The following is a 21,388-nucleotide window of genomic DNA, read 5'->3' as shown; positions in this document are numbered from 1 at the left end:
AAAAGCTATTTTAATATCGGACACCGCGATTGCATAAAGGAGTTCTGTATCTATAATTCTTAAAATAATTGTTATGTTTTTTGTGAACGTTTATCGTGAATAATTTAGTAAATTCACCGGAAGTGTTCGGTGGGAATGCTAGTTCTGAACGTCACATGCTAATGTAAAAAGCTGGTTTTTGATATAAATATGAACTTGATTGAACAAAACATGCATGTATTGTATAACATAATGTCCTAGGAGTGTCATCTGATGAAGATCATCAAAGGTTAGTGCTGCATTTAGCTGTGGTTTTGTTTTTTGTGACATTATATGCTAGCTTGAAAAATGGGTGTCTGATTATTTCTGGCTGGGTACTCTGCTGACATAATCTAATGTTTTGCTTTCGCTGTAAAGCCTTTTTGAAATCGGACAGTGTGGTTAGATAAAGGAGAGTCTTGTCTTTAAAATGGTGCAAAATAGTCATATGTTTGAAAAATTGAAGTTTTCGGATTTTCGAGGACTTTGTATTTCGCGCCACGCCCATCATTGGATATTGGAGCAGGTGTTCCGCTAGCGGAACGTCGTCTAGATGTAAGAGGTTAACAGTTTTAGAAACTTTTGAGTGTTTTCTATCCAAATCTACCAATTGTATGCATATTCTAGCTCCTGGGCCTGAGTAGCAGGCAGTTTACTTTGGGCATGCTTTTCATCCGGATGTCAAAACACTGCCCCCTACCCCAGTTAAGGACAACAAAGTCAAGGTATTGGAGTGGCCATCACAAAGCCCTGACCTCAATCCTATAGAGAATTTGTGGGCAGAACTGAAAAAGCGTGTGTGAGCAAGGAGGCCTACAAACCTGACTCAGTTACACCAGCTCTGTCAGGAGGAATGGGTCAAAATTCACCCAACTTATTGTGGGAAGCTTGTGGAAGGCTACGCGAAACGTTTGACCCAAGTTAAACAATTTAAAGGCAATGCTACCAAATACTAATTGAGTGTATGTAAACTTCTGACCCACAAGGAATGTGATGAAAGAAATAAAAGCTGAAATAAATCATTGTCTCTACTATTATTCTGACATTTCACATTCTTAAAATAAAGTGGTGGTCCTAACTGACCTAAGACAGGGAATTTTTACTCTGATTAAATGTCAGGAATTGTGAAAAACTGAGTTTAAATGTATTTGGCTAAGGTGTATGTAAACTTCCGACTTCAACTGTAGATGTCCTCAGCACAGCCCAAATTTTTATGGACACCAGATCCGGATGTGCACACGTGCGAAAACGTGTCCCCACGTCTTTGTTTGGAGCCCTTACTGTTTGTTTAAAGCATTACGAGCACCTTCTGCGTTGGATGTATGAAGCAGAAAAAACGATGTCCAGTCATCAGGATTAGGGGATCAGAACACGTTGGCCCTGGTAAGCCACTGCATTAATCCGGACCTGATTGTATCTGGCGGTCTGCCTCATTTGTTGCAAAGGAGGCACACTGTTTCTCAATGTTATCTACTCTGAGTTTCTCTAGTGGAAAAACATCTCCGTGTGTGTGTAATACCCTGTTAAAACAATGTGTTAAAAACACAACAAGGCGATACTTGGGCCTGGCTCCCCATTGGGTGGGCCTGTGTCTACCCAGGCCCAGCCCTGCCTATGCCCCCGGGTTGTAAAAAGGATGAAAAAAAGCGAAGAATTTTTTTTGCCAATGTATTAAAGAATAAAAACAGAAAGACCTTATTTACATAAGTATTCAGACCCTTTGCTATGAAACTACAAATTGAGCTCAGGTGCATCCTATTTCCATTGATCTTCCTTGAGATGTTTCTACGACTTGATTGGAGTCCACCTGTGGTAAATTCAATTGATTGGAAATCATTTGGAAAGACACACACACCTGTCTATATAAGGTCCCACAGTTGACAGTGTGGACTCCAATCAAGTTGTGACTGGGAGACAAGTCAGAATCAAGGGAAAGATGAACGGAGCAAAGTACAGAGATCCTTGATGAAAACCTGCTCCAGGGCACTCAGGACCTCTGACTGGGGGGCGAAGGTTCACCTTTCAACAGAACAATGACCCTAAGCACACAGCCAAGACAATGCAGGAGTGGCTTTTGGACAAGTCTCTGAATGTCCTTGAGTGGCCCAGCCAGAGCCCGGACTTGAACACGATCGAACATAGCTGTGCAGCAATGCTCCCCATCCAACCTGACAGAGCTTGAGAGGATCTGCAGAGAAGAATGGGAGAAACTCCCCAAATACAGGTGTGCCAAGCCTGTAGCGTCATACCCAAGAATGCTGAGAAACTCCCCAAATACAGGTGTGCCAAGCCTGTAGCGTCATACCCAAGCAATGCTCCCCATCCAACCTGACAGAGCTTGAGAGGATCTGCAGAGAAGAATGGGAGAAACTCCCCAAATACAGGGGCGTGGATCAGAAAAACAGTCAGTATCGGGTGTGACCACCATTTGATTTGGCTCATCCAGAGTGACACATCTCCTTTGCATACAGTTGATCAGGCTGTTGATTGTGGCCTGTGGAATGTTGCCCCACTCTTCTTCAATTGTTGTGCGAAGTTGCTGGATATTGGAACTGGAACACGCTGTCGTCCACGTCGACACCAGAGCATCCCATACATGTTCAATGGGTGACATGTCTGGTGAGTATGCTGGCCATGGAAGAACTGGGACAGTTTCAGCTTCCAGGGGGTGTGTACAGATCCTTGAGACATAGGGCTGTGCATTATCATGAAACATAATGTTTCATGAATGTTTCATAAACAAGGTGATGGTGGCGAATGAATGGCACGACAGTGGGCCTCAGGATCTCGTCACAGTATCTCTGTGCACTCAAATTGTGTTCGTTGTCGTTAGCTTATGCCTGCCCCACCACCATCATGGGGCACTCTGTTCACAACGTTTACATCAGCAAACTACTTGCCCACACGACGCCATACACATGGTCTGCTGTTGTGAGGCTGGTTGGACATACTGGCAAATTCTCTAAACTGATATTGCAGGTGGCTTATAGTAGAGAAATTAACATCTATTCTCTGGAAACAGCTCTGGTGGACATTCCTGCAGTCAGCATGCCAATTGCATGCTACCTCAAAACTTGAGCCATCTGTGCCATTGTGTTGTGTGACAAAACTGCACATTTTAGAGTGCCCTTTTATTGTCCCCAACACAAGTTGTCAGGATAGGATGGTGGTTTATTGAACTCTGGTCCTTTGGGTTGAAGTCAAATACCTTTATAAATTACAACATGACACCATAGTGCCTCTTCATTTACACCATTGGGGGAATGAGTCTGGAAATGATGTTACATTATGCACAGCCTCCATTCTTATTTAATGCACCACTGGGTTACCCTATGCCTACTCAAATCAGATAGAGATGCTCAGGCCATCTGGATTGTGGTAATTTGAGACATAAACAGTAAGTACACTTCTTTGAATAGCCTAATGTTGTGTTTAGGCCACTGTTGCATTTAGGCCACTACAGTTGACCAAATGTAGCCTATGAACAATCCAGTACCACTGATTCTTTTTTTTTTATCGGGAAAACAAATGTTAAAATAAGTAACAACATGCACATTGAAAAAAGAATGAAAGCAGTTACTGAGCAGTTAACTATCCAATACGGTATATCTGACCCTATGGTTTGACATAGGAATGTAGGAATATTTGGTTTGTTTGGTACTGTGTGTGTGTGTGTGTGTGTGTGTGTGTGTGTGTGTGTGTGTGTGTGTGTGTGTGTGTGTGTGTGTGTGTGTGTTTGGTGTTGAAGATAGATGAATAAAAGCCTTGAACGGAGACGAAAGCGCATCCACCTATTCTGACCAGACGTCCTGTAGTAGACGATCAGAACCTAAGAATCCGCTTGAGCATACTAGCAGGTGAGGGCATTCACAGGCGACCGCTCAGACGGGTGAGGCCAAAACACACACACACACACACACACACACACACACACACACACACACACACACACACACACACACACACACACACACACACACACACACACACACTTTGAAAAGTAATTTGAAGCCCCCCTCGTTATAAGCTGCAATTATTTACATTCAAATGTATCATAGTTGTTATTGTCACCTGAATCTGAACATAGCCCACATTATTTAATATCCAACCATGTCTAATTCAATTTGACTCATCATTTCTCAGTGGAGCAAGCTTATTGATCCAGTAGTATGATCAATCAAGTAGAAGGAGTGATTTCTTTTTTATACAAACACAAATACAGTAAACAGGCTAGCTAAATGGATCACATTGCCCGAGCAGCCTAAATACAGTCACAGCCTGCCTACTACCTTGGTGTACAGTGCACATCGACTTTAGAGTGCTCCCTCATTTATTCGCTAGGCGGCATCAGAGTCAAAGATTGTGTCGAGTTGCCTACTGCGGAACCAAAGATAAAATACAGGACATTTTCCGGTCACATTTAACAGAGGGACAACAAAATTTACGGCGTGCATAGTCAAACGACCCTCATAAAACGTTCTCTTTGGCCAACTAGAAAGAGAATCTGCTTACTCTGAGTCGGTAAGTGTTAAATACGAGTAACTTCGCTTTGCTAGCTATGAACATAAACTAGCTAGCTTGTTTTGCTCTGCACAGCCTGGCGGCTAGCTAGTGAATGTCAACACAGTCAACTAAGACGGAGAAAACACAACTAACTAGTGTCGTTATATTTTAGTTTCAATTTAATCTACTAACTTTGTTTGCACATCACGCCAACATCTGTCATAATTTGTGATTGCAGAGCGACAAAAACTCGAAATGAGTACGTTCGTGACTGTGCTTCGCCTCCCGAGAGGACCTGATCCGAACGGCCGCGGATTCGACCCGAACTCACCCCGTTTCATCGCGCTGTGTCCAACAACTATTTCAGCTTCGACTGAAACACGGACCGACTCTGTCGAAATTGGAGAAGAGCAGCGTGCACGGTCGGCTTTGAGAGAAAGCTTCCTGAGGACGCTCATAGCCATGACCAATAAGCAGGTGCAATTCCACATGTACGAGAGAGTCAATGTTGAGGCGAAGTTTGGAGCGTCGGACATCGACGTGCTCAACTTCCAAGTTTCGGAACTACAGACCCCCATTGGGGTGCAGAAAGAAGCTCTGCTCAGGTGCCAGGATGTAATTTCATACTCCTTTGATCTCTGAACAGTGCTGTTCACCAATTTGTGCTGTTCACTTACTTGTGCTGTTTTTGAGCAGATATCCAACAAACTGAATCTGATTTGAACTGTTATTTCTAATATGATTCGGTTTCACATACAGGGCGTTTTGGGGAGTCAGTGATAACTGACTGTTCCATTGTTACACAGTGTTCTGTCTGGGCGAGTATGTAGCAAGATGTTACCATTTATTATTCTGTTACTTTGAGTAAGAGGTAGACTTGCCATGTGTTGTTTTTATGTGGCCAGCCAAGTATTGAGAACACTGATATACAGTATGTCTATGATTTTTGTTTCCTAGTTTCCAATTCAATGTACGTCCACTGGAGGGAGATGTCAGCACTGTCTTTACAACAGGTATGCCAGGGGGCAACCATACCATCGGGTTCTCTGACGATCAGCTGCCCAGTCCATTTCATTAGGAAGAGATGGGGGGAAAAAAACATGTCTTCAGGTGGAATTTTTAAATAATTCTCTGGAAACCTGAATCTTGCCATTATTTTGTGATTACAGGACAATGTGGTTCTTGTCTTCCTTTTCATAAGATCTGTTGCTGAGATATGTTTACCAATGGGCATATGCACTTCTTTTTTCTTAAACTTTGAATAAACATTCTGTCACTTGCATTGAATTTGACAATGGGTTCATTAAGTATGTTGTAGATAAAGGGGTGGTTGTATCGAGCTTATCTTATTCCTCACTGAATGAAATATTCACGTTCAGTGGTCACATCGTCTTTCAGTGTCATGTTTTTAAAATCTATTTTGATAAGTCCCTGGCATGTAGGCCTACCTTTCAGTATTGTGCCAGTCAGCACAGATGATATTGCAACCTGGTTTTCTAAATGTAATATGGATGAGAAGGTAGACCTAGCCTAAATGATCTCGACTGCCCAATCTTTAAGACTGCAAATAGAATATTCACAAATGAATAAGAGCCTACAGTGAGCTAAACGAGTATACATGGCTGTGTTTAAGGTCAAAACCCTTTACATACTTTGTGTATGGATTAATATGGTGTTAGTTTACACGTTTGTCAGTTGAAACAGACCTGATGAGTGATCAGTAGTGGTCAGGATTCATCATCCTCACGGAACGCCCTTATGACGAGGCATCGGTAATATTTAATCTTTCTAAAAGGTGCGTTTGTGTGCGTCTCCAATAAATCATTTTATTGGAATGCATTAGGCAATCGGTGTGCAGTGCACAGTCTCCCTCTGTTGTTGGGCCTGAATGATACCGACCGCTTCGTGGAGACGGTCAACAATGAGAGGGTGAGTCATAACCATCCAGCCCCCCTCTAAAGTATGAGTGAAGTCCTGTGACGTTATTGGGCCCTTGTGATTAAATCAGGAAGCCCTCAAGGACGACCAATGTTAATTTCATATTCCCAGGCAGCAGCGCTCAACTCCCTCCCAGCCCACACTCTCCTTGATGTGCGTCCCATTCAAGCTCAGTAATCTTGTTGCAGTAGTGTATCGCCAATAGAGTGAGACATTACATCTAGTTGCTGTGTGTTTACTGTCAATGAGTGAGAAGAGGTTGAATAGTCACTTTATGAAAATCCTCTTTTTGTGCCGGGGACTGAATCTGGTGGTCTGCCTCATTTGTTGCATAGTGGGCACAATGTTTCTCAATGTTATCTACTCTTGAGTTTCTCTTTGCAGTCTGCTTCTCTCTGCTTCAAGTGGAAAAACATCCCTGTGTGTAAGTGTTAAATGGCAGAGGGGCTGTCACAATGGTACAAGGAATCTACCCTGTCACACCATCAGCCAACAGGAAGCACATTACGCTCCTTCCTGTTTGTGGCCCTCTCACTTCCTGTCAAGTGTCTGTGATAACTTTAAAAAATACATGGCCACATCCACTTAATCATACCCTGCCCCGCCCATAATTTCCCCCATTAAAACTGTTGGGCAGTTACTTCTAAGGAATGTATGTGTTTTCCTTCTATGACTGCCTCATAAGGGGTTCACCGATTCAGTCTTGTTTTTGGTTTAGGAGAGCTGGGGTTGAGAAATTATTCAGATTATTACTCATTAGTACTGGCTGACATAAGGCATGAGGTTGAGGACTCAAAGCATATAGAGATACATTTTTCACATTACACCCTGCTGCTGTCGTGGACCAGGTAAAAAAAAATTGATCTCGTGGCTAATCTGGCTAAATACAGGTTAAATAAAATAAAGCATGTATGCTTTTTACTGTAACACCCAGGGCATTATCAGCTCTTGAATGTGTCTCATCTTTGTTTTGCACTCTGAATCCACCGTAGGGTTGTGTTGAGCTTACATCTGAATGTCGTTCGGTGTACATGAGCTGGCACAAATTGGGGAGAAAAATGGGTAAAAATACCAACAACAAAAGAAATGGACATGATTAGAATAATATGAAAAACACCGTGGTGATTGGGTCATAGCGCCCTCTATCATACATGCTGTTGTTTGGTTTCTCCATACAGGAGATTAAGAAGGTGGCTCCTTAGGCCGCCGGGGATGTTGACTGGAATGTGCCCATTGTGTCGCTGTGCGGCAGACAGACTGACTCAGTCACGGTTAGGTGGCATTCCCCGGGTATGTTGGAGGAGCTCCAGTGATTGTGAGGGACAGGCTCACTTCCCCGGCTCAAGTGGCCAGGGAGATAGTGACCCAGGCAGGGGACCATGCCAGCAGAGAGACCCAGGCAAGTAGACATCTGGGCCCCAAACCCAAACAACACCACTCATACCAGGAGGTCTCAAACTTGCTCATTTATAAAATACTATATTTTACATATACATTTACATTTAAGTCATTTAGCAGACGCTCTTATCCAGAGCGACTTACAAAATGGTGCATTCACCTTATGATATCCAGTGGAACAACCACTTTACAATAGTGCATCTAAATCTTTTAAGGGGGGGGGTTAGAAGGATTACTTTATCCTATCCTAGGTATTCCTTAAAGAGGTGGGGTTTCAGGTGTCTCCGGAAGGTGGTGATTGACTCCGCTGTCCTGGCGTCGTGAGGGAGCTTGTTCCACCATTGGGGTGCCAGAGCAGAGAACAGTTTTGACTGGGCTGAGCGGGAACTGTGCTTCCTCAGAGGTAGGGGGGCCAGCAGGCCAGTGGTGGATGAACGCAGTGCCCTTGTTTGGGTGTAGGGCCTGATCAGAGCCTGAAGGTATGGAGGTGCCGTTCCCTTCACAGCTCCGTAGGCAATCACCATGGTCTTGTAGCGGATGCGAGCTTCAACTGGAAGCCAGTGGAGAGAGCGGAGGAGCGGGGTGACGTGAGAGAACTTGGGAAGGTTGAACACCAGACGGGCTGCGGCGTTCTGGATGAGTTGTAGGGGTTTAATGGCACAGGCAGGGAGCCCAGCCAACAGCGAGTTGCAGTAATCCAGACGGGAGATGACAAGTGCCTGGATTAGGACCTGCGCCGCTTCCTGTGTGAGGCAGGGTCGTACTCTGCGAATGTTGTAGAGCATGAACCTACAGGATCGGGTCACCGCCTTGATGTTAGTGGAGAACGACAGGGTGTTGTCCAGGATCACGCCAAGGTTCTTAGCACTCTGGGAGGAGGACACAAGGGAGTTGTCAACCGTGATGGCGAGATCATGGAACGGGCAGTCCTTCCCCGGGAGGAAGAGCAGCTCCGTCTTGCCGAGGTTCAGCTTGAGCTGGTGATCCGTCATCCACACTGATATGTCTGACAGACATGCAGAGATGCGATTCGCCGCCTGGTTATCAGAAGGGGGAAAGGAGAAGATTAATTGTGTGTCGTCTGCATAGCAATGATAGGAGAGACCATGTGAGGATATGACAGAGCCAAGTGACTTGGTGTATAGCGAGAATAGGAGAGGGCCTAGAACAGAGCCCTGGGGGACACCAGTGGTGAGAGCGCATGGTGCGGAGACAGATTCTCGCCACGCCACCTGGTAGGAGCGACCTGTCAGGTAGGACGCAATCCAAGCGTGGGCCGCGCCGGAGATGCCCAACTCGGAGAGGGTGGAGAGGAGGATCTGATGGTTCACAGTATCAAAGGCAGCAGATAGGTCTAGAAGGATGAGAGCAGAGGAGAGAGAGTTAGCTTTAGCAGTGCGGAGAGCCTCCGTGACACAGAGAAGAGCAGTCTCAGTTGAATGCCCAGTCTTGAAACCTGACTGATTAGGATCAAGAAGGTCATTCTGAGAGAGATAGCAGGAGAGCTGGCCAAGGACGGCACGTTCAAGAGTTTTGGAGAGACAAGAAAGAAGGGATACTGGTCTGTAGTTGTTGACATCGGAGGGATCGAGTGTAGGTTTTTTTCAGAAGGGGTGCAACTCTCGCTCTCTTGAAGACGGAAGGGACGTAGCCAGCGGTCAAGGATGAGTTGATGAGCGAGGTGAGGAAGTGGAGAAGGTCTCCGGAAATGGTCTGGAGAAGAGAGGAGGGGATAGGGTCAAGTGGGCAGGTTGTTGGGCGGCCGGCCGTCACAAGACGCGAGATTTCATCTGGAGAGAGAGGGGAGAAAGAGGTCAAAGCACAGGGTAGGGCAGTGTGAGCAGGACCAGCAGTGTCGTTTGACTTAGCAAACGAGGATCGGATATCGTCAACCTTCTTTTCAAAATGGTTGACGAAGTCATCCGCAGAGAGGGAGGAGGGGGGGGAGGGGGAGGAGAAGGTAGCAAAGAGCTTCCTAGGGTTAGAGGCAGATGCTTGGAATTTAGAGTGGTAGAAAGTGGCTTTAGCAGCAGAGACAGAAGAGGAGAATGTAGAGAGGAGTGAGTGAAAGGATGCCAGGTCCGCAGGGAGGCGAGTTTTCCTCCATTTCCGCTCGGCTGCCCGGAGCCTTGTTCTGTGAGCTCGTAGTGAGTCGTCGAGCCACGGAGCAGGAGGGGAGGACCGAGCCGGCCTGGAGGATAGGGGACAGAGAAAATCAAAGGATGCAGAAAGGGAGGAGAGGAGGGTTGAGGAGGCAGAATCAGGAGATAGGTTGGAGAAGGTTTGAGCAGAGGGAAGAGATGATAGGATGGAAGAGGAGAGAGTAGCGGGAGAGAGAGAGCGAAGGTTGGGACGGCGCAATACCATCCGAGTAGGGGCAGAGTGAGACGTGTTGGATGAGAGCAAGAGGGAAAAGGATACAAGGTAGTGGTCGGAGATTTGGAGGGGAGTTGCAATGAGATTAGTGGAAGAACAGCATCTAGTAAAGATGAGGTCAAGCGTATTGCCTGCCTTGTGAGTAGGGGGGGAAGGTGAGAGGGTGAGGTCAAAAGAGGAGAGGAGTGGAAAGAAGGAGGCAGAGAGGAATGAGTCAAAGGTAGACGTGGGGAGGTTAAAGTCACCCAGAACTGTGAGAGGTGAGCCATCCTCAGGAAAGGAACTTATCAAGGCGTCAAGCTCATTGATGAACTCTCCAAGGGAACCTGGAGGGCGATAAATGATAAGGATGTTAAGCTTGAAAGGGCTGGTAACTGTGACAGCATGGAATTCAAATGAGGAGATAGACAGATGGGTCAGGGGAGAAAGAGAGAATGTCCACTTGGGAGAGATGAGGATTCCAGTGCCACCACCCCGCTGGCTCGATGCTCTAGGGGTATGCGAGAACACGTAGGCAGACGAGGAGAGAGCAGTAGGAGTAGCAGTGTTCTCTGTGGTAATCCATGTTTCCGTCAGCGCCAGGAAGTCTAGGGACTGGAGGGTAGCATAGGCTGAGATGAACTATATAATACTATATCTGTACAGAGTATGTGTTCCTGACCCCAACATCTCCCAGGAAATATTGCATCTATCAGTAGTGTCTGAGTAGGTTGGCTATGTATATGAAACATGTTTAACCATTCAGACTGAATCATAAATGACTTGGAATTCCAACTTCTCTTTCTTCCCTAGGTTTGAGTGTGTTTATATACGGTCTATGGTTTGAGCATATCAGCTGCTGACTAACTGTTTTCCAACACATCATAGTAAAGTAGGGGAACATAGTTTTGCTTCCTGGGTGACCTTATAGGGAAGGACGGGAGGGGGTCGCATGTACTCAGTCTAGACAGGAAAACATGAAGAAGGGGGTTTACTAATTAGTAAGAGATTAAAGTTATCTTAATTTATCTACATCAAAACCTAGAGAGCCCTAACTGTCCCACTCCCATTCCCACAGGGCTAAACACAGGAAGATGCTGCTAATGACTGTCTATGATGCTGATGACACCAACAGAGCTCCCAACTGATGATTGAATCGCTTCACAAGCTATGAAGTTCACTCCCCAGCCAATCAGAGGAGGGCAGGAAAGCAAAGCTGCCATTTTGTTAAGTTTGTGGATAAGAATGATGATATTGGGTCAATCCAACCCTCCAAAAGGGTTAAACGGAGTCCTCCATATTTTTGTCCTCTACACATTTAGGATGTTCAAAGGCCAGGGGAAGGTGAATACGTTTCATATTTCCAGTCAAGTTGGGACCTTCCTTGGTCTCCCAACTACTCCTGAACCTCATTGCAGATGTCCAGGCCAGAAAACAACACGTCCAACAGTATTAACGGACCATTCCAGGCTGTCAGGATCTCGCTGCAATCATCCTTTAATTAGACAAAAACAGGAAGTAGACCGGCAATATCTGAGAAACGGTTTTCTGTTGGAGCTCGGTGTGGGCGAGGGCCCAGGACTGACCCTGCTATGCCAAAGGCTCTTTTTTCCAACATGTTATGTTGAATAACATTCCTGTTCGATGAGCAAGAATGCCGTAGACATTCTTGCATGCCCTTAAATGACTAAATCAGGTTATTTTAACAGTGTTGCGAAGGAGATGTCTGGTAATTTATCTACAAGGGAAAGTGCCCTGGCACTGAGAAGTGGCAGTCTCGTAAAAGCTATTTAATCAGGGGCAGAATCGCATACATTTAAAGGTTTTTCTTCCTGTGGTCATTAACGCTGTGTCTGTGACTGGAGCGCTACACTGATATTAAGCTTCCCACAAGAACGGAAGGGAGGACGGTTCCCGACACTCAGTCCCTCCTCCTCACTCCAAAGCCCCTTGTCCTCCAGTCCTTGCTACACTACAGTACAGTTATTCACCCCTCTACTCTCCTTCCTGTACTCATCTTTTTTTCTTCACATCATCAAAAGCGCGTTTTCAAAAGGCAGACCTAATTGCTTATAATTTAACTCACACACGCACTCATGCCCACCAGCCCCCTCCCCAGACAGACTGCAGTCTCAATCTACACTACACAGTACCAGTGAAAAGTTTGGACACACCTACTCATTCAAGGGTTTTTCTTCATTTGACTATTTTCTACATTGTAGAATATTAGTAAAGACATCGGAACTATGAAATAACACATATGGAATCATGTAGCAACCAAAAAAGTGTTAAACAAATCAGAACATATTTTAGATTCTTCAAAGTAGCCACCTTTTGCCTTAATGACAGCTTTGCACACTCTTGGCATTCTCTCAACCAGCTTCACCTGGGCTGCTTTTCCTTCACTCTGCAGCCCAACTCATCCCAAACCATCTCAATTGGGTTTAGGTCGGGTGATCTGATGCAGCACCATCACTCTCCTTCTTGGTCAAATAGCCCTTACACAGCCTGAAGGTGTGTTGGTTAATTTCCCTGTTGAAAAATAAATTATAGTCCCACTAAGCGCAAACCAGATGGGATGCCGTATCGCTGCAGAATGCTGTGGTATCCATGCTGGTTAAGTCTGCCTTGAATTCTAAATAAATCACTAAGTGTCACCAGCAAAGTACCCCCACACCATCACACCTCCTCCTCCATGCTTCACGGTGGGAACCACACATCTGGAGATCATCCGTTCACCTACTTTGCGTCTCACAAAGACACTGCGGTTGGAACCAAAAATCTCACAATCTCACTCATCAGACCAAAGGACAGATTTCCACAGGTCTAATTCCATTGCTAATGTTTCTTGGCCCAAGCAAGTCTCTTCTTCTTATTGGTGTCCTTTAGTAGTGGTTTCTTTGCAGCAGTTTGACCATGAAGGCATGATTCACACAGTCTCCTGTAAACTTTTGATTTTGTTACTTGAACTCTGTGAAGAATTTATTTGGGCTGCAATTTCTGAGGCTGGTCACTCTTGGGGCAGCAAAGGGGGTACTGACTCCATATTAATGTCCATGATTTTGGAATGATGAACAGGTGTCCACATATCTTTTTTCATGTAGTGTATGTCTTTCTCATTCACTTCCTCTGGCCTTCTCTCTCTCTCTCCCCCTACCTCCCTCCCTCCCTCTTCTCATAAAGCTTGATTTACTTGTGTCAGGGACAAGGACATCTGCCCATTAGCGAGAGACTGATTTAGGTATTGCCGTCCCCTCCTTTCCCTCTTCCCACTGTTCATATCATCCTCCTCCTCCTCCTCCCTCTCGCAAATTGGGGTCGCAAACCTTCATCACGCAGGCCGGTGAATCATCAGTGAGCTCAGTCTGGGCCCAGGGTGGGACGCCGCGGTTACTTCCGTCCCCTCCGGAATTACCAGGGGAATCCGACATTGTCTGCTCTCTACTGTCTCATCACTCTGTCGCAGGGAGAGACGGAGATGGAGAGAGGGAGGCTGAGATGGGAAGAGAGTGAAGGGCAGAATGCAAAACCACGGCATTACACTGTCATTTTGAAAGAGTCATTATGATGTTGGTCCGTCACCAGAGCATGGAGAGAGATAGGGACGAGTGGGGAGGAGAAGGAGGAAGACACTTTATAATTGAGTACTGTATTAATGTGATATGCATTTATCAGTCTAAATGAGACCCCCCCCTCCACCACATTGGCCTTCCACCCCTGTCCCTCAGAGCTCATAGTTTGGCATCGGATGGCAGGGGTGGGGTCAGTGTGGCAGGGTGCAGTGTGGCAGGGTGCAAGTCATTTTTGGATGGGTCCCAGAGCACGTCTCCCTGGCCGCTTATTTACCGATGGTATCTTCGAGCTGGAATCTGGGTAAACACTGAACCTACCATAGATAACGAGGAGAGGACATCTTCCTTCACCCTAGCCCCCACTGCCTTCCACCCAACCTCCTCTGTACCCCACCTCCTCATAGTCATCCCAGCTAGGCCCCCCCCATACCCTCCTCACTACTCCAAAACCTCTAATACCCCCTTACCTTCCTCGTAACCTGCCCAGCTCTCCTTCCTCAGCCCTAGTATGTGCTGTAATACTCCATGCCACAGCGAAGCTGGACCTCAGCCTCGCCCTGTCCTAGCCTGGTGCTCCATTCTGGAGTGCTGATTGGACAGACATGACCCTATGACCTGTAGATGAAGCCCTGTGTGGAGGGAGGCCATGGGTCTGGTGGCGTGACGCCACAGGCCACACCCGGCCACATCTGGGAGAGCTAAACTCCTCATGTGACCCCCACACATCTGGAGCTAGGGCTCTGACGGAGTGAAATAACACATAAATAACACACACACACATTCTGAAACACACACACACACACACACACACACATTCTGAGACGCACACACTTACTGTATACAGACACACACACACACACACACACAGAGACATGCATGTACACTCACACACACTGACACTGTGTCTCCTTCCACCTCATGAGTTGTGAGCTTGACTGTTGTATTTTATGGATCAGAGGAGGCTTGTGTTTTATCCTGCAGTCTGGGGGAGAAATACGATCACCTGCTCTGTCTTTCTGAGGGGTACTTTTACTACCCACTGGACCCCACTGATACTGCAGGAGCATACATCCCCTGCTTTCTCTGGGGCCCACAGATAGTGGTCCTCTCTGACCCAGCAGCTTCTCTACAGGCAGCAGAGGCATGTCACTGTCAGTAGAGTCAACCTGGCATTCCTGACTCTGAAATTTACAGAATTGAGATGAAAAGTCTATGTTTGGCTTATAGGTAGCTAGATGGCAGTTTGGATTTAAATAATGCAGCCACGGCTTTTTGTTTTCATCTGTCGGGAATAACTACAACTAAGACTGCATGCTGTGTCCAGTGATGGCAGAGGAGGTTCAGGGACTGTTCTTACCACTGCCAAAATGTGGTGGCTTTTTGTGCGCTTTGCAGCAGCTGTGGCATCACCCGGGTGGGTGCTACGTGTTCGGCAACGGAAGACCAGTACCTACGGAGGAGCGACATTTGGAACTGACCGTCTGAAAATCAGGTGCGGTGCACTGATGAAGAGCTCCAGAAATGTTTGTCAGACTGTCTTGGTTTCTTCCTGGCTGTACCATTGATGCCTCCTTCGCTGAGGCTGCACTGCATTTCCAATCCAAACTACCTCAACTCCCGGCCTTTCTAGAGGCGTTCAATCTCCATCTTCATTATCTTAATTTAAATGTGTTGTTTGTATGCTTTTCATGCGCTTTGAGATTATTTTCTGTAATGTAAAGCGCTATACAAGTTAAGTAAGTTATTAGTAGTAGAGTCTGAGACCAGGGCCCGTATCCATGAAGCCTCTCAGAGTAGAAGTGCTGAATTAGAATCAGTTTTGCATTTTAGATCTACACTTAACAAAAATATAAATACAATTTCCAAGATTTTACTGAGTTCATATAAGGAAATCAATCAATTGAAATAAATGCATTAGGTCCTAATCTATGGATTTCACGACTGGAAATACAGATATGCATCTGTTGGTCACAAAAAGTAGGGGCATGGATCAGAAAACCAGTCAGTATCTGGTGTGACCACCATTTGCCTCATGCAGCGCGACACGTCTCCTTCGCATAGAGTTGATCAGGCTGTTGATTGTGGCCTGTGGAATGTTGTCCCACTACTCTTCAATGCCTGTGCGAAGATGCTGGATATTGGCGGGAACTGGAACACACTGTCGTACACGTCAATCCAGAGCATCCCAAACATGCTCAATACGTAACATGTCTGGTGAGTATGCAGGCCATGGAAGAACTGGGATATTTTCAGCTTCCAGGAATTGTGTATACCCATACCATAACCCCACCACCGCCATGGGGCACTTTGTTCACAACACTGACATCAGCAAACCGCTCGCCCACACGACGCCATACACACTGTCTGCCATCTACCCAGGACAGAAGAAACCGGGATTCATCTGTGAAGAGCACACTTCTCAATCGTGCCAGTGGCTATCGAAGGTGACCATTTGCCCACTGAATTTGGTTAAGACGCCAAACTGCAGTCAGGTCAAGACCCTGGTGAAGACAACGAGCACGCAGATGACCTTCTCTAAGATGATTTCTGACTGTTTGCGCAGAAATTATTTTGTTGTGCAAACCCACAGTTTCATCAGCTGTCCGGGTGGCTAGTCTCAGATGATCCCGCAGGTGAAGAAGGCGGATGTGGAGGTCATGGGTTGGCGTGGTTACACGTGGTCTATGGTTGTCAGGCCGGTTGGACGTATTGCAAAATTCTCTAAAACGACATTGGAGGCGGCTTATGGTAGAGAAATTAACATTCAGTTCTCTGGCAACAGCTCTGGTGGACATTCCTGCAGTCAGCATGCCAATTGCATGTTCCCTCAACTTCTGACATTTGTGGCATTGTGCTGTGTGACACATTTTAAAGTAGCCTATTATTGTCCCCTGCACAAGGTGCACTGATGTAATGATAATGCTGTTTAATAAGCTTCTTGATATGCCACGCCTGTCAGATGGATGGATTATCTTGGCAAAGGAGAAATGCTCAATAACAGGGATGTAAACAAATTTGGGCCCAAAATTTGAGAGAAATAAACTTTTTGTGTGTATGGAAAATTTCAGATAATTTCAGCTCATGAAACATGGGACCAACACTTTACATGTTGCGATTATATTTTTGTTCAGTATAAAATAATACCATTATATGAACAGGTGGAGACCTGATCCCAGATCAGCACTCCTACTCTGAGAAGCTTTGGGGTTGTTCCATTTGATTTCAATCACTTTTGACCGCATCCCTTTTTGATTTGAACGAAACTTCCCGTATATGTTTGCCCATTGGTAGAAATGGTCAGAAAGTGACTTTTTGAACTTGAATGAAAAAACATTCAGGAGATAGAGGTGCCCAAAGTTGACCCATTTTGCCTACCCCGCCATACCATGACACATCCATGTCTTCATCACCGGAAAATAGTGAAATCATTTAAAAGCTTAGAAAAGGGATTGCAAAACTATTGCCATTTTTCAAACTTTAACTGCAAATATCTAAAAACATTTAAAAACATAATTTCTGCATATGTTGTAGCTTTGACCCTATTTTACATCATCTGAGGTGTTTGTGTTGTGCCCGCCATCAATTGAATCAAATTGAAATTTCAACTTGGAGGTCCACCCATCAGAGAATGTTGACTTGAATGGGAGTATCAGTTGTTTTATATAATACTGTCAATCTTCCATAGGAAACCTATTGAAATCATAGAAATATATATAATAGAATAGATATTCGCATTTAAGGTGGGTGGACCGACAGCCATCTTTGTGGTAGTAATTGGAAGTTAACATTTCAATTATATTTCAAGGGATAGGTCCATTCTATGAATTATGTTTCTATGATTGAAATGACACCCACCCTGTGTTCAAGAGCATGCTGTGTCTCAACTGATGGCAGGCACAACACATACATCTCAGATTATGTAAATGAGGGTTTAAACTACAACATAATAATAGATGCTAAAGGTTTAAAAAAAAAATGCATACTTTTTATTGAAAAAAAAATGTTTTGCAAGAAAATATTAAATTGTTTGACAACCCTGTTTGTAACCTTTTAAAAGATATCAAACTCAATGGTTAATATTTCCCAGCGATGAAGACATGGATGTCTCTTGGTATTGTGGGGTATGCAAAAGGGGTCAACTTTGAGCACCTCTATCTCCTGAATGTTTTGGTCACTTTCTGACCACTTCTACCATGTGAAAATATGTATGTTTTGTTCAAATTAAAAGGGGTGCGGTCAAAAAGTGATTGAAATCCAATGGAACAATCCTTTGTGAATAACGGCCTCTGGTGTCGGGAGCCCATTTGTGACCAGGGACCAGAATTTCTGAGGAATAACATGTCTTGCTCCAACCTAAGGAAGAACAGATTGGCAACCAGGCTACTACACAACCATAGAACTAACCATAGAGTTAAAGGGATAGTTCACCCAAATCAAAATATATATCCCTGGCTGTACTGTACAACTATGGTTCTGTTACTAACTATACAGGCTCTGTGGGAGGAAGGTCGTACTTTATGACACTGCTGAATTCTCATCTAACCCTGAGTGGGAGGGATGACGTTACTCAGGCAAGCTCTTCCCCTCTCTCCCCCTCTGTACCATTTAAAGGTCAAATGCTAATTTGGCCTTTTTTGGGACCCTTGTTGCTTTTATTTGTGCATTCCTCTTGTCTATATATAGTGTTTCCCATATCCCGCTACAAGGCCACCTGATTCAGTCCCAACCACCACTCCTACTCAAAGGACTGTTCGAACTGTGCCTCTCTCTCTCTCTCTCTCTCTCTCTCTCTCTCTCTCTCTCTCTCTCTCTCTCTCTCTCTCTCTCTCTCTCTCTCTCTCTCTCACTGTTTTCTCTCATCCCAATCCCCCCCACCTCTGTGCTACATTCTTCTCCCCCCTTCCAACCCTGTTCTACTGTAAACTGTTTACACACAATGCAAGTGGTTGTCGTGACAACGGGCCAGGCTCGGGGGTGAGTTGCAGGTGTTCTTGTTTTGGTTTGAGGGAGCCCTCAAAGTTCTTTTTTTAAAGAACATTCCGCTAGTTTGGGTTCTGGGTTCTTATTTATTTATTTCAGATGGCCCGTCACCCATACAGGTTTATATCAACACAGAGGACCAGCTTCCTGTTATTACAGCCCCCCCCCCCCTCCCTTCCTCCAGCCTCTTCACACACTACTCAAACATATATACTACTACTCAAAAGTTTTAGAACACTTACTCATTCAAGGATTTTTCTTTATTTTTACTCTTTTCTAAATTGTAGAATAATAGTGAAGACATCAAAACGATCAAATAACACATATGGAATCATGTAGTAACCAAAAAAGTGTCAAACAAATCAAAATATATGTTATATTTGAGATTCTTCAAATAGCCACCATTTGCCTTGATGACAGCTTTGAACACTCTTGGCATTCTCTCAACCAGCTTCACGTGGAATGCTTTTCCAACAGTCTTGAAGGTGTTCCCACATATGCTGAGCGCTTGTTGGCTGCTTTTCCTTCACTCTGCGGTCTGACTCATCACAAACCATCTCAATTTGGTTGAGGTCAGGGAGTTGTGGAGGCCAGGTCATCTGATGCAGCACTCCATCACTCCCTTTCTTGGTCAAACAGCTCTTACACAGCCTGGTGGGGTGTTGGGTCATTGTCCTGTTGAAAATCAAATGATAGTCCCAATAAGCCCAAACCAGATTGGATGGCTTATCGCTGCAGAATGCTGTGGTAGCTATGCTGGTTAAGTGTCCCTTGAATTCTAAATAAATCACAGACAGTGTTACCATGCTTTCCGGTGGGAAATACACATGCGAGGGTCATCCGTTCACCCACACCGCATCTCACAAAGACACGGCGGTTGGAACCAAAAATCTCCAATTTGGACTCCAGACCAAATGACACATTTCCACCGGTCTAATGTCCATTGCCTGTGTTTCTTGGCCAAAGCAAGTCTCTTCTTATTATTGGTGTCCTTTAGTAGTGGTTTATTTGAAGTAATTAGACCATGAAGGCCTGATTCACACAGTCTCTGAACAGTTGATGTTGAGACGTGTCTGTTGAACTCTGTGAAGCATTTATTTGTGCTGCAATTTCTGAGGTTGGTAACACTAATGAACTTATCCTCTGCAGCAGAGGTAACTCTGGGTCTTCCATTCCTGTGGCGGTCCTCATGAGAGCCAGTTTCATCATGGCGCTTGAGGGTATTTGCGATTGCACTTGAAGAAACTTGAAAAGTTCTTGAAATGTTCCGTATTGACTGACCTTCATGTCTTAAAGTAATGATGGACTGTCGTTTCTCTTTGCTTATTTGAGCTGTTCTTGCCATAATATGGACTTGGTCTTTTACTAAATAGGGCTATCTTCTGTATACCGCTCCTACCTTGTCACAACACAACTGATTGGCTCAAAGCATTAAGAAGGAAAGAAATTCCACAAATTAACTTTTAATAAGGGACACCTGTTAATTGAAATTCATTCCAGGTGACTACCTCATGAAGCTGGTTGAGAGAATGCCAAGAGTGTGCAAAGCTGTCATCAAGACAAAGGGTGACTATTTGAAGAATCTCAAATATAAAATATATTTTAATTTGTTTAACACTTTTTTGGTTACTACATGATTCCATATGTGTTATTTCATCGTTTTGACATTTTCACTATTATTCTACAATGTAGAAAATAGTAAAATAAAGAAAAACCCTTGAATGAGTCGATGTTCTAAAACTTTTAACCGGTAGTGAACTTTAAAGACATGCACACACAACTACATACATCGAGACATGAGCACTCACATTGTAAACATAGGCTGTGCAAACGCAAGTACTCGGACACACAAACACACACACACACACGCATTCTACATGTGCTTACACACACATACAGAGAAACACACATTACCTTACACACAGCTACACACACAGACATACACATGCCCGTTAACACAAACACACAGAGATGCAAACATCCCTCTTCTCATCCCTGGTTGTCTGTTAAGGACAATTATGTTTACGATTTATGTCCTTGCCATTCCCACAACAGATAAACAGATGGGGAGATTGCGTTGATGGTTGGACTGAATGACTGACTGCTGAATGTTGTCTGTGGGAAACAAACATCATGGACACCGTGGAAATGGAGGGTGACGAAGCTTACATAGGCTCAGAGTAGGAGTGCTGATCTAGCATCAGTTTTGACTTTTAGATCATCAAGAATAAGATTCACAGTGAATTTTATGGACAGATCCTAGATCAGCACTCCTATTCTAAGACGCTTTGTGGGCCCTGGTCTGCCAAAGACCACACCGTGTATCTGGATATGAGTGAGAAAAAGAAAAGAACACACACCCAAATGTACAAAATATAAAAGTAGCACATTCTAATTTTGTGTAATTGACATGTATTTTACCTTTTTGTCTCACAATTGTTGGGTCATTATTATTATCACCCAATCTACCTACCTAATCCCCATATTGCTTTTATTTACTTTTCTGCTGTTTTGCACACCAGTATTTCTACTTGCACATCATCTGCTCATCTATCACTCCAGTGTTAATTTGCTAAACTGTAATTACTTTGCTACTATGGCCTATTTTTTGCCTTACCTCCTCA

The 21,388-nt window shown here is 44.7% G+C and overlaps 1 protein-coding gene across 2 annotated transcripts; it reads left to right on the top strand.

Annotated features, from left to right (window-relative positions):
- Positions 1 to 4,393: 4,393 nt before the first annotated feature.
- Positions 4,394 to 5,803, top strand: gemin7 (gem (nuclear organelle) associated protein 7). Of its 2 annotated transcripts, XM_014213447.2 has the most exons (3): positions 4,394 to 4,539; positions 4,760 to 5,126; positions 5,479 to 5,803. In XM_014213447.2, the coding sequence occupies exons 2-3, from the start codon at positions 4,777 to 4,779 to the stop codon at positions 5,597 to 5,599; spliced, it is 471 nt and encodes a 156-aa protein (XP_014068922.1). In that variant the 5' UTR covers positions 4,394 to 4,539; positions 4,760 to 4,776; the 3' UTR covers positions 5,600 to 5,803.
- The last annotated feature ends 15,585 nt before the right edge of the window (positions 5,804 to 21,388 follow it).

Source organism: Salmo salar, chromosome ssa09 (assembly GCF_905237065.1).
Source record: "Salmo salar chromosome ssa09, Ssal_v3.1, whole genome shotgun sequence".
NCBI lineage: Eukaryota > Metazoa > Chordata > Actinopteri > Salmoniformes > Salmonidae > Salmo > Salmo salar.
The sequence above is the reverse complement of the archived record's forward strand: the minus strand, read 5'-3'. Positions and strand labels throughout refer to the sequence as shown.